The sequence below is a fragment of the Seriola dumerili genome, unplaced genomic scaffold, assembly GCF_002260705.1.
Source record: "Seriola dumerili isolate Sdu_G_001 unplaced genomic scaffold, Sdu_1.0 BDQW01000073.1, whole genome shotgun sequence".
NCBI lineage: Eukaryota > Metazoa > Chordata > Actinopteri > Carangiformes > Carangidae > Seriola > Seriola dumerili.
This window is the reverse complement of record NW_019174328.1, coordinates 1,697,215-1,713,305: the sequence shown is the minus strand read 5'-3', so window position 1 is coordinate 1,713,305 and position 16,091 is coordinate 1,697,215. Positions and strand designations below refer to the sequence as shown.

Sequence of the window (16,091 nt, the reverse complement as noted above, 5' to 3'; positions counted from 1 at the left end):
ACAGTGAGCAGATGTCTGGAAATTCCCTGTGCAGTCATGACATAAGGATGTTTGCACAAGAACACAATGAGTGTGTTAGGAAAGGTTTTCAAGGATGCTAATGTTACATTATTGACACTGACTAACTGCATGAGTTACAAAGACACACAGCTCCTCTGTGTTTCCACAGTCCTTTGCTAATATGCATCACTCTTTGTGAAAGGATTTCAACACTGGAGTCCATTAAATCTGTCAGACATCCAGCATGTTAACTTTATATTCTCATACACAAAGTCCAGTGCAAGATAATCTTCTGTCTTTCCTCCTTTAACTCTCAGGAATTGAAAATGTATCACAATGAAATGACCAGTGAGTTAAGTCCAGAGCAAAATGATTTTATCAGTTGTTTCATTTTACCAGATTCACATCAGACCTGAGGACGCCCAATATCAACCATCACAAACCTGCTGAAGCTGAAACAGAAAACACCATCTAGAGAAAAGATGATAACTGTTTTTTTTTGTTTTTAAAAAAAAAGAAAAGAAAATATATATATATATTTTTACAGTTTTAGACCTGTGTTTGAACTAATAGCAGACATACAGCCTTGCATTATAGGCCACAGAACACACAGAAGTAAAGTCTTCCATGTTTTCTTCTGGGCTTTGGGGGTTTAAACACCCTGAGGAGGAGTATGTATTTTACAATTACGCATAAGTTGCAGTGGCTGAGTTTTTAAAGGAGAGTGACTTTGACAATTAGTTCTGACAGAAAATGTTTTAAAATACAGGTATTTGGTATTTTTCAACCATGGACAAAAGTATTGGGCCACACCTCTTAATCACTGAATTCAGGTGTTTCATTCAGTGCCATTGCCACAGGTCAATCAAGCGCCTAGCCATGCAGTCTGCCTTTATAAACGTTTGTGAAAGAATGGGTCGTTCTGAAGAGCTCACTGAATTCGAGCGTGGTACTGTAATAGGACGCCACCGTTGCAACAAGCCAGTTCGTGAAATATCTTCCCTCCTAAATATTCCACAATCAACTGTGAGTGGTATTATTGCAAAGTGGAAGCATTTAGGATCCACAGCAACTCAGCCACAAAGTGGCAGACCACGTAAAGTTACAGGGCAGAGGCGCCGAGTGCTGAGGCGCATAGTGCGTAAAAGTCTGACTCAAAAACTGCAGAGTTCCAAACCTCCTCTGGCATTAACATCAGCACAAAAACTGTGCGCCGGGAGCTCCATGGCATGGGTTTCCATGGCCGAGCAGCTGCGTGCAAGCCTGACATCACCAAGCACAATGCCAAGCGTCGGATGGAGTGGTGTAAAGCACGCCGCCACTGGACTCTGGAGCAGTGGGAACATGTTCTGTGGAGTGACGAATCACGCTTCTCTATCTGGCAGTCTGAGAGGAGAACGTTACCTGCCTGACTGCATTGTACCAACTGTAAAGTTTGGTGGATAATGCTATGGGGTTGTTTTTTCAGGGTTTGGCCTAAGCCCCTTAGTTCCAGTGAAGGGAAATCTTAATGCGTCAGCTTACCAAGACATTTTGGACAATTCTATGTTTCCAACTTTGTGGGAACAGTTTGGGGAAGGCCCTTTTCTGTTCCAGCATGACTGTGGCCCAGTGAACAAAGCTAGGTCCGTAAAGGCATGGTTGGGTGAGTTTGGTGCGGAAGAACAGAGCCCTGACCTCAACCCCCATCGAACACCTTTGGGATGAACTAGAACATAGATTGCGAGCCAGGCCCTCTAGTCCTACATCAGTGTCTGATCTAACAAATGCATGCTCTTCTAGATGAATGGGCAAAAATTCCCACAGACACTCCAAAATCTTGTAGAAAGCCTTCCCAGAAGAGTGGAAGCTGTTATAGCTGCAAAGGCGGGACCAACTCCAAAATAATGCCTATGGATTTAGAATGGGATGTCATAAAAGCTCCAGTACGTGTAATGTGTAGGTGGCCCAATACTTTTGTCCATATAGTGTATGTCGTGCCATTGTAGAGGGGGCTTAAGGTAATATAGGATTCATAGAAAATGTAAAAAACAATTAAACTGATATAAAAAGAAGGAAAATAATATTAAGAAATGACACAAGCATTTTATTGGCTTTCTCACAGTTGCAGGGTTGTGCTGGTGTTTGGACTCATTAGGCTCAGTATTCTGGCAACAGACTTCCATGAACTTTAAATTCTTGCCATAAAATATAAAAAAGAAAAAATGAGTTAATAAATCAAACATTTGTTTTCACAAGTGGCACAACTGCTGACAAACTTCATGGAACATGTGAATAACTGGGGGTGCTCTGGTAGCCTGGGGTGTGGTGTGTATGATCCGTATGGTGCCTGATTCAAGTCAAGCCAGGGACCTTAGCTGCATGTCATTACTCATCTTTCTACTGTCATAAAAGGCCCAAAAAAAATAGGTTTTAAAAACTTTTTAAGTAGATACATTAATCAATTCACCTTAAAATATTCTGTCTTGGACACTCTCGTTTTGAAGTGTCACACTCCTTATTTCTTCCTCATATCTGTGCACTTTCTGACACCTAAGACCACTTTCTCCCATGCAGAACATTTTCTCCACAGACCTATGGTAATAAGTCTGTGGTGTGTCTGATTCAGCTGCTCACACCTGCTGATGCTCCTCGGAGAATAATTATCTTCAAAAACACAGGCTGATTCAATGACACCACATGCAAAGCAGACAGAGGTGAAGGTGGTGTAATGATGGTGGAGATTAAAATGTGGAGTGAAAAGTATCATTACATCTGGAAATACTGAATGAGTTTAAGTGAGATTGTTGGACTCAGTCTATCTACAAACGAAGAATGATGTTGCACTATCTGTTGATTCTGTCTAAATGGGATCTTTGGTAAAACTCTAATTGTAGCTGTAGTCTTTTGCTAATACTGTAAAACTGTAAATTCATTTTATTTCTCTTAATTTTTTGATCTTATGTTGAAAACTAGTTAAGAGTAATGTGTAAAGATGCACTTTTTAACACCTAAGGTACAATAGTTAAATTGGCCATGACAGTAGCCAGACCACAGTTGTAACACAGGATTTGATAAATCCATGTAACCGGATGATAGCAATACACCACAGGGGTTTGGGAATGGTTTCATCACAACAATCAGTCAACTCAAAAGTGTCAGTTCACAGCATCTATATCCCCTGCATGTAGTCACATCCTTACATTCATAGAACACTGAGCTTTCCTGGTCATAAACATAGTCGTAACTATAATTAGGGTGCCTGTGATCGCCAGAGCGAGAGGATGAGTGTCATCAGGTGAAGAATTAAACCCACTGCAAGGCTTGAGATAATGATGGGTTTCCCATCTTCCATGTTTAATATGATGTAAATCATGAGTACTTGTGTCCTGGAGGAATGTCTGTGCTGACATGCTAAACACGGGGATGTCCCGACTTGGTGGGCATGTCACTGCAACATGTAACACCAATTCAACCTGGCTCCTCCTGTAATGTTACCACAGGAACAAAGGAGGTTTAGCTCTGGAGCTCTAAATCCTTATACAAGGCTTTGTTATAATTCTTTTTTTTTGGCTCAGAGTCTCTGTCCAAAATATGCAAGCTCCTATACAGAGCCCTCTTGACACAGTTAAGTGTCTTGTAATACACAGTGGGAAACAGCCTATGTTATTACTTTTACTTTGGCTTACAGATTGCTGCATAGAACAGTTGATATATTTGACACCATAAAGAAAATACATTTATTTGGTGTGTCTACTAAATTGTTATGGCTGTGTTGAGTGCTGAAAGGTGAAAATGAGTCGATCAATTTTCCATATCAAAAGTTATTATCATGGGGAAAAAAATCACACACAAAATGTTGGCTTTAAACCTGGTCACACATAGGCATCTCAGGGGTTAATTACCATATGTGTCTACCTGTAAGTCAAAGCAATATCTTCCCATTGTGACACCAACAAAAATAAATTAAAATGAACAAATAGAAAAACACAAAGTAGTGTAGGCAGACACAAATACAGGAATAAAGAAAAGTGACTTATTGTAACTATTGCATCGATTTAATTAATGCTTCGAGCGCCCCCTGCTGGCTAAATCAAAGTAGAACCTTCTTCTCCATGCATCGCAATTCCCGGAAAAGATGTAATTGTGTCATCAAAATAAATGTATCGAATTTGTTACATGTGATTGGGATTACCGAGTTACTATTTTTTTTTATATTTTATGCTGCAGGTCTAACCCCATTTGAGTCCCCTCATTCTCTGAAAGCAAATTTGTCAAATTGAATGCACCATATTGCTAAATGCTATTCTATATATTTCTCTATTTTACTCTTATTGGAGGCTTTGGTGGGTTTGGGCCAGTGTTTTACACACACTACAAATTAAATAACGATGGGAACCCTAAATTGTGTATATTGAATATTTACACAGATGATTTTGTGACATCTAAAAATATCCAGGTCCTTACTCAACATCTGCTTCTTGAAAGACAACCTGTACAATTCCACAATGACTTTTGCATCAGAAAAGATAAGTTACATTACAAATACCAACTTGACAAGTTTTGGGACATTTGGAACATCTTTTGTAACGTCCTGATCTGAAATGTAACAATATTGAAGTAGAAGGATGGAACAATGAACTGAATTGACAGCTATATAGGCCGCCCCCCCCCCCTTTTTTTCTTCAAATTATGTATTTTCTATTATTATTATTTGTGATTGTCAAATAATTTTACTCATTATTGTTTATTTATTATCATATATGTTGTATTTTTGCACTTATATGTGCCTTCTTGCTCCGTGTTTGTATTGTTCTTAAACTAAAAAATCAAGTTCAATAAAGAAATGTTGGGAAAAAAACAATTTGAGGACAAAGTACAGGTGTATTTAGATTTAGACGTATAATTTATTCATTTTTCTGGTCAAGCCGGGTCAAGTCACATTTATTATGAAAGACTCAGACCGGAAGTCGTCTTGTTGTTGCCGCTCACGTAGTACGAGCGAGGGAAATTGAGTCGCTAACGTGAGTGTGAAGAAGCAACAAAGTAAAGATTGGAAGCACTTTTACTTCGTGATGAAGCGTACTTTTGTGGTGTCAGCACGGACGCGTTAAACCTTTTAACCTAGCCAAATTAGTCGAATAAGCTTTAACGCTAGCTGTACATATGTTTATGTTTTTATAGTAAGCAAGCTAACGTTAACCAGGAAGCCAAGCGTTGCTAAGTCAACGCAAGTCACCGGCAAGTAAAACATATCTTCGACGTTTGGAGCTACGTTGTACTTAAAGAGAAAGCGTTTTATTTGACATTTTGTTCTCTTACCTGAGAAAGGAAAGAGAGAGTTCGTCGAAGAGTCGTTGGCAGTCGCTGGGGATGTCATCGCCTCCATGTGGACGCAGGAGTCATGAGGGGTCAACTCACACATCAGACAGCGATTCAGAGGACGAGGTACCTGTTGTCTTTACTCTGCTTTATTTACAACAAAGACGTTTATTTTCGCCCTTCCCGACAGCTGTCCGACGCTGTCCTGATCTGAAACATGCACCAACCAACCACCAACCAATTATAAACTTACTTTTTTAATTGTAAAGTTTTCATAACACATAAAACCAGAACTTAAATGACATAAGTTGAACACAGATGAACATAAAAGTAATGCAAATGTAAAAAGAAAAAAAGAATAAAAAATCACAGGGGGACATAAATACACCACTATATATAAAACCTAGGAGGAAAGGTAACAATTAAGGAATTGATTTGTTTGTGGATAAAGAATTTTGCATTCAGAATTATGAAGTCAGGTAAAAATTCAGATTGCCATCATTTGGATTATCATAGTGATAAATAATATTTTTAAGGTTGAAGGAGTAGAGAGATATTATTCTGGGATATTTCACACTCAAAAAATAGATGAGAAATTGTTTCTAAATCATGTTTTCAAAAGGTACAAGAGGAATCAATATCTGAAAATTTGGCCAGGTGTATATATTATGCATAATTTTACAATGAACTTCCTCAGCCTTGTATGTATATTGTAAAGTTGTACCTCTTGACTGTGATTTGTTTATGTCCCCACAGCCCAAGCTCCCCCTCAACCAGTTCTATCCATACATCCGCTGCGCCCTGTGCTGCGGCTTCCTCATCGATGCCACCACCATCACAGAGTGCCTGCACACATGTAAGTTACAACACAGGTCATCTTTTACTCCTCAGTCAAGTGGATGGTTAATCCGGGGCTTTCCACAATGATAGGGTCTGGCGTCTGCTGTGGAACCTTTTAATGCCACTATTCCATCATATACACTGATCTTAATTATTACATATTTAATTTAAGTTTAACTACCAGATTGTAACATGTAATGAATTATTGTGAAGGAGAATTAGGCTTCTTGTGCGTTTTAGCCCATTTAAGATTATACCTACTGTATTCCTGAATGATGAGAACATTTATTCATGGTTCTGATGTTGCCCTTGCTGGTTCCTCTACCTGCTCTATAAAACGGTCGATCGATCGATCGATCGATCGATCGATCGATCGATCAATCAATCAATCAGACTTTATTTGTGTAGCCCTTTTCATACAAACAATGCAAAATAAAGTGCTTTACAGAATAAAAGCAATAAAAACACAATACAATACACACATTTACACACAGAACAATAAATGACCAAGTAATGAATAAAATCAATAGAAATAAGACAATAACAGGAACTGAGGAAATGCTATCATGAATCGCAAAGATAAGGATAGAGTGATAAAGATAAGATAATAAAATGCTAAAAGAGAGGGGATGTTTGGAAGTGAGTAAAACCAGAAATAAAAGCAGAAATGAAATGAATAACCAGAAATAAAAGTTCGGTATTAAAAGGAAAATAATCGAGAAAATAATCAAAGAATAAAAGGACAAACTGGTGACACAGCTTAAAATATATAAACAAAACCACATTTGTAAAACCAAATTACATACTGCATCAGTAAAATATTATATAATATATTATTACACATTTCAATTTAAAATGGCATTAGTTCTAAATTGAAATATTTACAAGAATTGAAATTAAAACCAAATCAAAACTTGAATTAGCAGCATGTATTCATTCCAATATTCTTGATAAGCTGACTTACTTTAACAGCATTGCCAGTTTTAGTGTGTGTTTGCCATGTGTCTTAGAGATGGCTCTGCTGTAAAAAGCGCAATGTAAATAACGATTGTTCATTCATTCATTAAGCCCATAAACGTCTCTGTGGTACATATGGAAAAAGCAGCCATTCAGTGGACTTTCTAATGCTGACTGCACAATCTTACTGAAGTAGCCCGTCTAATAAGGATGTCTCCTGTCTGTGCAATCATTGCAATTCTTGATATGTTTTGGGCTTTGTAACTTAGCAGCCCTGTTACATACACACAATAGCTATATAACACAGACAAAGGGAAAAAACCCAAAAACATAACATGGGCACTTTAATCTGATACGTGCTTTTGTCACTGAGTGCATAGCAACGTATAAGCATTGATTTGGTTTCTCCTTTGGAAACCTGACTTTCTGGGATATGGTAAGGCAGATGGACAACATGGTGATTGATATACAATAAAGGTCTGAACTTTGGATGCATTTAACCTCTCACCTGATGTCCACATATGCCAGAGTTAAACCAGACCATACAACAATCGGCCAATATTAGCTTATCACTGATAAATCAGTATCGGTGTATATATATTGGCCAGTAATTAACAAGAAATTTCAGTATCAAGAAGCCAAAGACATGTTATATCAAGTTAAACTGTCTCCATTACATAGTTTGTCCAGCAGAGGCAGTTGACAAGTTTTCTACAGCAAAACATCCTCTTCACTGTTTGTTTTGATCACAATTCTTTAACAAACAGATTTAAGGGATCCGTATCAAACATGTTCATGTGCAGACATAATGAATATCAGCTGATATACGTATAGTCATAAGATTATTTAGATTCAAATATTAATGTATCTCAGCCCCAAAAGTCCATATTAGTCTGGCTGTCACATACTTGACTCCTGACTGTGTCCCCTATTGTTTTGTGTTTAACCTTTTCCCAGTTTGTAAAAGCTGCATTGTGAAGCACTTCTTCTACAGCAACAGGTGTCCCACATGCAGCATTGTTGTCCACCAGACACAGCCCCTTTACAACATCAGGTAGGCCCGCTCATTCTTGAAGTGTCTGGTGATTTGTTTCACCCTCTGTGCCTGTAAAATGACCAGATGTTTTTGAAAGTTCAATTGGAGTTAGTTAAGAGAAAAGAATGGAAAAAATCCTACAAGAATAGTTTTGCAAATTGGAATGCATTATTGGAATGCATCAACTTGTTTAAAGTTTATTGTCAAAGGAGATTTTGACCTGAAGAATTCAAAAAGTGTTTGAAATTTATGATTTCAATGATTTTTATAATTTATGAACTCTGCTCTCACTCAGATCTGTAAGTCTGTTAAGCTTCAAATGCTTTTTTTCCTGCAGGCTGGACAGACAACTGCAGGATATTGTTTACAAAATGGTTCCCTTCTTGGAGGAGCGTAAGTATGTGCACAATGTACAAAAAACTGAGTACACCCTTGGTCAGTATCACTAAAAGGTTAAGTACTTACAAGTCCTGTCCATTTTATACAGTTTAGACAAATTTGGCTAAAAATACTGGAGCTGATTAATTTGAAAAACAGAAATGTCTGACTAGATAAACAATAATGAAAGCTCCATATCAAAGAACCAACTGCAACAAAAGTCAGTTCACCCCTCATTAGTGGGATTCAGTTCTTTTATTTTTTTTATATTATGTGTGTCCACCTTTAATTTTGATGGCAGATTAGATCCTCCAGGGCTGGATGATACCCAAACCTGTGGACATGTTCTGTCATTCCACATAGACGTGTCTTTTCAGCTGCTCTTTGCAGGAGGGGGTTTGCTCCTCTGCCTTCCACTTTAAAATCCAGACAGTTCTCTCCTGCCAAGCTTCTTGAGACTGGGAGTCATCTTTTCATTTAGTATTGGGGTAAACAAACTTGCATCCATAGTGCCTAGACCTACATATTGGCACAGATAATCATTGTCCTGAGGTTAATGCACGAGTTGCATTAGACACAACCCAGGACAGAACTGATGAAGTTGTGGTGTCCACACGTTCTTTTACATCCTCGTTCGTAAAACTAGGTTTAACTGGAAGTCACTTGTGTAATTAGTTTTGTGGCGTTGCTTACAGGTGTTCAAGTTCATCTTTTACCTGTTTGTTTTTAATTATACATAAGATCATTAAGCCTACACTTCAACTTGAAATAATGTAATATGGTGCAATTTTGAATCATTTAATGTTTTAGTGATATTGCATACTAAGTTTTGTTATATACTTTATGTATAGTTAGATGTATTTAATGTAATTTTTTTTTTTTTCTACAGTTGAACGAGAGAGAATGTGTAACTTCTACAAAGAGAGAGGGCTGGAGGTGCCAAAACCAGGTAAAATAGTTCTGCATTAAATGTTTAAGTAAACAGTGTATAAGCTGTGTAAAGTAACATGCAGTAATGTCACTTTCCTTCTTTGTAGAAAGGTATTCAATATCAAAGTATTTGGTGGACTTAACTGCATTGTTACTCTACATACTGCAGAGAGGCTCCCAAATAATTTCTAAGTAATAAATGTTTTGCCTGTCACTGCAGTGCCCCCTCTGTCCAATCAGAGTATTCTTGATGACACTGAAACACAGCCTATGTTTCATCAGACTGGGATTAGTGGGGTCTTCACTGGAAGCATAAAGACAAGAACAAAGGTCCTCAAAATGGGGGAACAACTGCTGGGGACTTTTCCTCTTTATTATTCTAATAGGAGAAAGTAAATTACACTCAGAAAGATTTTGAGTTTGTGGCGTAATGATCACAAATAATTCCAGTTTGTGAATTTGTAGTTGTAAATCAACCTTTGTAAACCCCTAAAATAAATCTGCACGAGATATTGAAGCTTTTACATGTGTAGAAAAGATTTCTATTTGTAAGAAAAAATAAAAGTATGACTGTGAATAAAATCTGAACAAATTGTGAACAAAATCAGTGGTGTGGTAACACAAAAAAGGAAAGTAGTGCTTTGTGAACATGTGTGCAGACACGAAGCAGAACACTATGTGTAAAACCCATACTGTGTGCGAAGTAACAAGTATGAATTCTGACCCTGTTTTTACCCCTGAATCTGATCTGAGATCTGAATTCCTTGCCACTGTCGCCAAGTGCTCTCTCACAGTGGAATGTTGGGTCTCTGTAAATAAAGAGTACAATCTAGACCCGCACATCATGAGAGGTGCCCAGAGATAAACTTCTGTTATGATTTGGTGCTATTTAAATAACGAACTTGACCTGACATTAAATCTGAAAATTCATAAAGTTGGTCACTGAAGCGATTCGTCTGTGTTTTCTCTTTGCACCTTTGCAGTAATGATCACCTCTCCAGGTCCTGTTGTGTCAAAGAGGCAGAAGAAAGATAACATTCCTCAGTCTGTGTTCACCATCCCCCCTGAGCTGGATATATCTCTGCTGCTGGAGTTTGTAGGGTAAGGATTCATTACTGCTATACAAGGTGCTCAGCCTCTTAGACATTTATATATAATTTAAAGGCCCTATACAACTGAGATAAAAACACAATGTAGTTTGTAGTTGTAATAATCCAATTTAATTACCTGTACTCAACTGTTTCTCGCTAGCTAAACATATCATGGTATTTTCAGTCTTCCCTCACTGGGGGATGTTTTAACGAGTCAGTTAGCCACATGTGGTGTCGGGATGATACAGAGGAAGTTCAGCATCTGGTACTTTCAGGCACACTCAAGTAACAGCGATTTTGTCCTCTTTTCTTTTCTTTTCTTTTTTCTTTTCTTTTCTTTTCTTTGCATGATGTTGAAATTTATAAAAAATAAGAGGTATTTTCTTGGCCGCCATTGGACTTGTCACAGGTATAAATAATTATATATATATATAAATATCTAAAAAATAAGAGGTCACAAATTGTATTTCCAGGACTTGGTGCTAGAAGTATAAAACTCTGTAGATTCATCACAAAAACTATGTGTACGCACAAAACCAGAAATATGCATACATGTTCTTTTCGTGAGAATTATAAATCCATGCGTACACATTGGTCCCACTTTATAAATCTCACTCATTGAGAAATTGGGCACGTGCACGATTGCACAAATGGGAGGCAAAAAATTGCATCACTAAACTTCAGTTCAATCACTCCAAATGTAAAGTCTTGTTTTATCTCCTTCATTAGGCTCCAGACAGGTGTCTAAAATTGTGATTAGTAAATATTAAAATAGTATGGAAACAGTTTACAGAAACAATAAATAACAAGGATATTAATCAATGCTAAAGTAAACATTGAGCACACAAACACAATTATTGTAACTAACTTGGATCACTTTGGAAAACTGTGTGTACACATGGTCAGTGCGTGGCATGTGCACATTCACACTGCACATTCTGTGTTAATAAATATCAATTTATATGCGGGAAATGGCATACACATGACTTTTGTGTGTATGCATCATTTCTGCATACGCCCCCCTGGTGCTTTGCTTTTAGTCTGTAGACTGACCTGAGTTTGGCTCCTGGCAAACATGTTGTAGAAAATGAATGACATTACCATGCAGTTACTTAGACATGTCACCAGATGGTCCTGTTGTCTTACACCGACTGCCTGCTCACTACAAAAAATGTATTTACGTTGACTCTTGTTTTTTTTTCAGGGCTGAAGAAGGCATTAACAACTATAAGGTAATGATCTAAATTTTAAATATTTATTAGGTCTTATAAGATCATAATAGTGCACTGTAACAGAAACTATTAAGACAAGATGGATGATAACTAGATAAAGCTGCACCCTGGATTTCTTTGGATTAGAGAGTCTGTCAGATATTGCATTGCATTATTTTTTAGGGTCATTTAAATTTACTTCACTTGTACTTTAACTGTAAAATATTTTGTGGCGTTTTAGCACTGGTCTCTTAGTTTTTAGCTGCTAGTTTTTCTACTGTCTTCAGCAGCTATTTGCTTATTTGCTGTAACAAGCAGTTTACTGTCGGGGAGGCCAGTGATCTTTAAGTGAAAATTTTCAGTAATAAATGAGGTTTTAAATGAGAATAATTGTGTGGGATTAAATAAGATTGAAGACAAAACACTTGTTCTGTGTAATAACAGACTCAACTTCAGGGTTAAAGTAGTGAAGCCACCTTGTTTTCTCAAGGTTACACAGTTTTAAATGACATGTTAAAACACAGTTTTAAACGAATGTCACTCGTCTGAAAGTCTGTGATACAGTATATTCTTCCCTGACCATCCTGTTCCTGTGTAGCCATTAGAGAGGCCGTATGTCCGTGTGTCTGGTGAGGCCACGATCCGCCACGTGGAGTTGTTCATCAGGAGGAAGATGGAGCTTAGCCCAACCTGCCAGGTGAGTCTGCCAGGCTTACAGCTAATCAGTTAACCAACTGACATGACTACAGTCCTGATCCTGATTGTTGCTTTAGACAAACTTGGAAGCAGGACAGCAGAAGGCAGTCGGCATTACAGTGTAGTGTAGGCATGCACAGTGCCCAGGATCAGACTAGTGTTTAGACTCCTTCACTTCTGCATATTTATTAAAAATCTGAACTGTATTTTAGTCAGAGCCTTTTCTTGTGGCTCCAGGTTTTGGTCAGGGACCTCCTGTTTGCTTTAATTATCCTTGAGAAGTGTGTAGAACTTGATTGGAGTCCACCTGTGGCAAACTGAATTGATTAGACACAGTTTACAAAGACACACACCTGTGTATGTAAGGTCCCACAATTCACATTGCATATAAGAACAAAAACCAAACCATGAAGTCCAACAAACTCTGTAGACCTCCATGATAAAACAGTGGTGAGGAATATATCAGAACAATATAAAACAGAAGTGCAGTGGCCTCAAAAATCGTGAAATTGTAGAAGCCTGGAAACATCAGGACTCTTTCTAGAGTTTGCCGTCTAACTAAACTGAGTCACCAGGTAAGAAGGGCCTTGGCTCCAGAGTGCATGCGACCTGAGACTGAGGTGACAGTTCACCTTTCAGCACGACATGAAGCATATGGCCAAGAAAATCATGTAGATTGCCCACACAGCATGTTGACATTGTCAAGATATGTTTCAGTTTTATTTGCCAGTGTTGGACATCAGCTCTCCAGAAAAGCAGCAGTTGTATCACATGTTCCTTTGATTGGCACATCCTGGCTACCGTAGCCTGACTACTACTCCTGCATGTGTGGTGCAGTCAGGAGTCGCTATGTGTGGCAACTGACTTGTGTCAAACAAGCTACATGATGCTTCATGTGCAATATGTAAATCGATTTAACAAATCAGCTACAGGTTTTTGAAGTTACAGTAGTTGTCGCAATAATTTTACATATTTTAAAAAGTATGTGAAATGATTATTGTAATCATTGGACCTTGTATGTAGCAAAAGGGTTAATACAACACATATAAGTATATACGTATTGGACTGGGATACAATCCTGATAAAGGCAGGATAGCTGAAAACAGAGAAATAAAACGGATGTGTGATGTGTTTAATTTGATTAATTTGCTTGTTTGTCAGTAAATTACAGCAACACCGGACAATGTGAAAGTCAGCTTTATCATTATCTTATTGAAAGAAGTGGCACGATGTCAGTGTTACACAAATCAACATCAGATCGGACCACATGTATCTCTATGGGTGAACATATGTCAGCTGTACCTCCTCCATGATTAAAACTCATTTAACTATCTAGCTGGAAAGAGAGAGAAACAATAGACCTAAAGAGAAATAGTAGTGGGAAAACAAGAGGGAACAGAAATGCACATGTGGACAGTGCGGAGACGAAACAACTGCTGAATGCAATCAGAGCCCAAAATAGAAAGGTCAACCGCTCAGGTCAAAACTCAGCAGGCTGCCATCGTCTAAAGGACGGCAGACACTCATTGAGGACAACCGTAATCTGATTACAATCAAATTATTAATGCAGTGATACCATATGTCTGTCTCAGAGCTGTAAGAGGAGGCTGATGATCACAAATGTTAGTGTCAGGATCAGATGTGGACGTTTTCCTTTGCTCAGAGCACAGACAGAAATATTCAAGCGCGGTCAGTTTAACAGACAGAGTTCAGGAGTGGGTGCATTTTGTATTTAGTAACACGTGGATGAGGATTAGCAGCTTACACTGATTTCCTGGCTTCACTGCGCCTGCCTGTCTGGACAAACCTGGACAGGACAGAGGGAGAGGAATCATTGGGCACTGTTCATTGTAGCAGAGGTCACAATAGTTATGTAACTTTTCCCTTTTAAATTCTTGCGTTCCAATAACACTTTTAGTATTAGAATCAACTAGCAGATGTTTTAGTCTACCCCATCATCTCCATCCAGTTTGTCATAAATATCTGAGGCATTTCCTGTGTGTGTTTAGTGTTTTTTGTTAGATAAATGTGTCCCCTGCATTTCTGATGTGGCAGTGTGTAGATGTGTAGAAGGTTTAGTCTGGTCAAAACTAATCCATAATCTGAAATTCTCAAGCACTCATAATTTGTCCCATCAAATTGGGACTCAGCTCTTTCTGATTGAAATGTTTCTGTGTGTCCTGCAGGTGGACGTGGTTTGTGGAGATCACCTCCTCGATCACTACCAGTCACTCAAAGACATACAGAACTCTTTGGGTGAAGAGGCGCTGCAGGTAAGAGCCAGAGACACACACTGGAACAAACCACAATTGTAATAATTGAAATTTCATAGGAATACTGATCATGTTGATTGATCCTTTTGTTTTGTTTCCATTTTGCTTCAGGACGGTCTGTTGGTGCTTCACTTCGGTCTGGTCCTGCCCTCCGAGTCTTGAGCAGTTACCTCCTGAGGGAATGAACTGTCTTGTTAGACTTTGATTCTCTTCATCAGACTCATGATGTGGAGTAAAGTGTCTACATTTGCATTATAACTGCTTCCTGACTGTCTTGGATGTGTTGATAGACCACGTCCAAGAACTCTAAACTCTGAAACACTGTAGCATCAAATGTTCAACTCTAAAGATGACAGGTACATACGTTTGATTTACCGAAGTGCCAGCATTTAAAAATGAATTTTACCTGACAAGTGGAAATGATAAATTTCTGTTCCTACTGCCATGATCAGTGTGGTTCCAGTCCACAAGAATGTGACTTCTACACTTCTGCTGTTGCTTAAACTGGACTTTACTGTTAGTGAGTGTGGAAGTGTCTGTAAAGGCAACACAAGCTGCATCAGTCTAGTTTAACTCTCTTTTTATAAACCAGGGACCTGTTTCTTATTTGTTTGTATTTATGATTTCAAGTGTTGACTGTGATTTCAGATAGATACTTCTGATCTAAAGGGCTTGAAACAAAAGGACTACCACTACCAAAGCTGTGTGTGTGTGTGTGTGTGTGTGTGTGTGTGTGTGTGTGTGTGTGTGTGTGTGTGTGTGTGTGTGTGTGTGTGTGTGTGTGTGTGCGTGTGCGTGCGCGCGCGTGCACATGCGTGTGTACGAGCTTAGATTTGCATAGTATCTTTAAGTCCAGCTTGCTTCTTGGTGATCTACACATTTAATTTAAGGGCTATTAACTTTTCTATAGAGCGTCTGCTCGTGTAATTTAATACAACTGACTTGATAAATATTAGCTGGCAGTACAACTCAGAGTCAAAAACATTAATTTATAGGGTGTGTGTATAAAGAAGTCTTTTGATAGTTTATTAAAAATAGCTTTCCTGTTTGCTTTTGTCAGTTTGAATTAATAAATAAAAGCACAACTGAAAAGTGTTTCCTAAGTCATCCATGTTTCCTTTTGTAGGGGTGGGTTTAGAAACTTGGATCAGGCAGGAAGATTCAAAGAAGTGGGACACATTTTGTAAAACAGTTCAAATCTTTTAAGACTCAAATTTAAAGCCCTCATTCTTGGCTATAATAACCTGTACATTATTAATAGTTACATTGCTTATTTAAAGGTCCCATATAGTCTAAAGGTAGATGTCCATGTGTTGTTTGATTATACAGCAGGTCTAGGTTCTATATTAATACTATGAAAGTATCAAAGCCTCAGTCC

At 38.2% G+C, this 16,091-nt stretch overlaps 1 protein-coding gene across 1 annotated transcript; it reads left to right on the top strand.

Moving 5' to 3' along the window:
* Positions 1-4,997: 4,997 nt before the first annotated feature.
* pcgf6 (polycomb group ring finger 6) lies at positions 4,998-15,720 on the top strand. Its single transcript, XM_022743847.1, has 11 exons — positions 4,998-5,003; positions 5,311-5,427; positions 6,058-6,157; positions 8,056-8,152; positions 8,472-8,527; positions 9,402-9,461; positions 10,426-10,543; positions 11,738-11,765; positions 12,343-12,441; positions 14,627-14,713; positions 14,825-15,720. The coding sequence occupies exons 2-11, from the start codon at positions 5,353-5,355 to the stop codon at positions 14,873-14,875; spliced, it is 771 nt and encodes a 256-aa protein (XP_022599568.1). The 5' UTR covers positions 4,998-5,003; positions 5,311-5,352; the 3' UTR covers positions 14,876-15,720.
* The last annotated feature ends 371 nt before the right edge of the window (positions 15,721-16,091 follow it).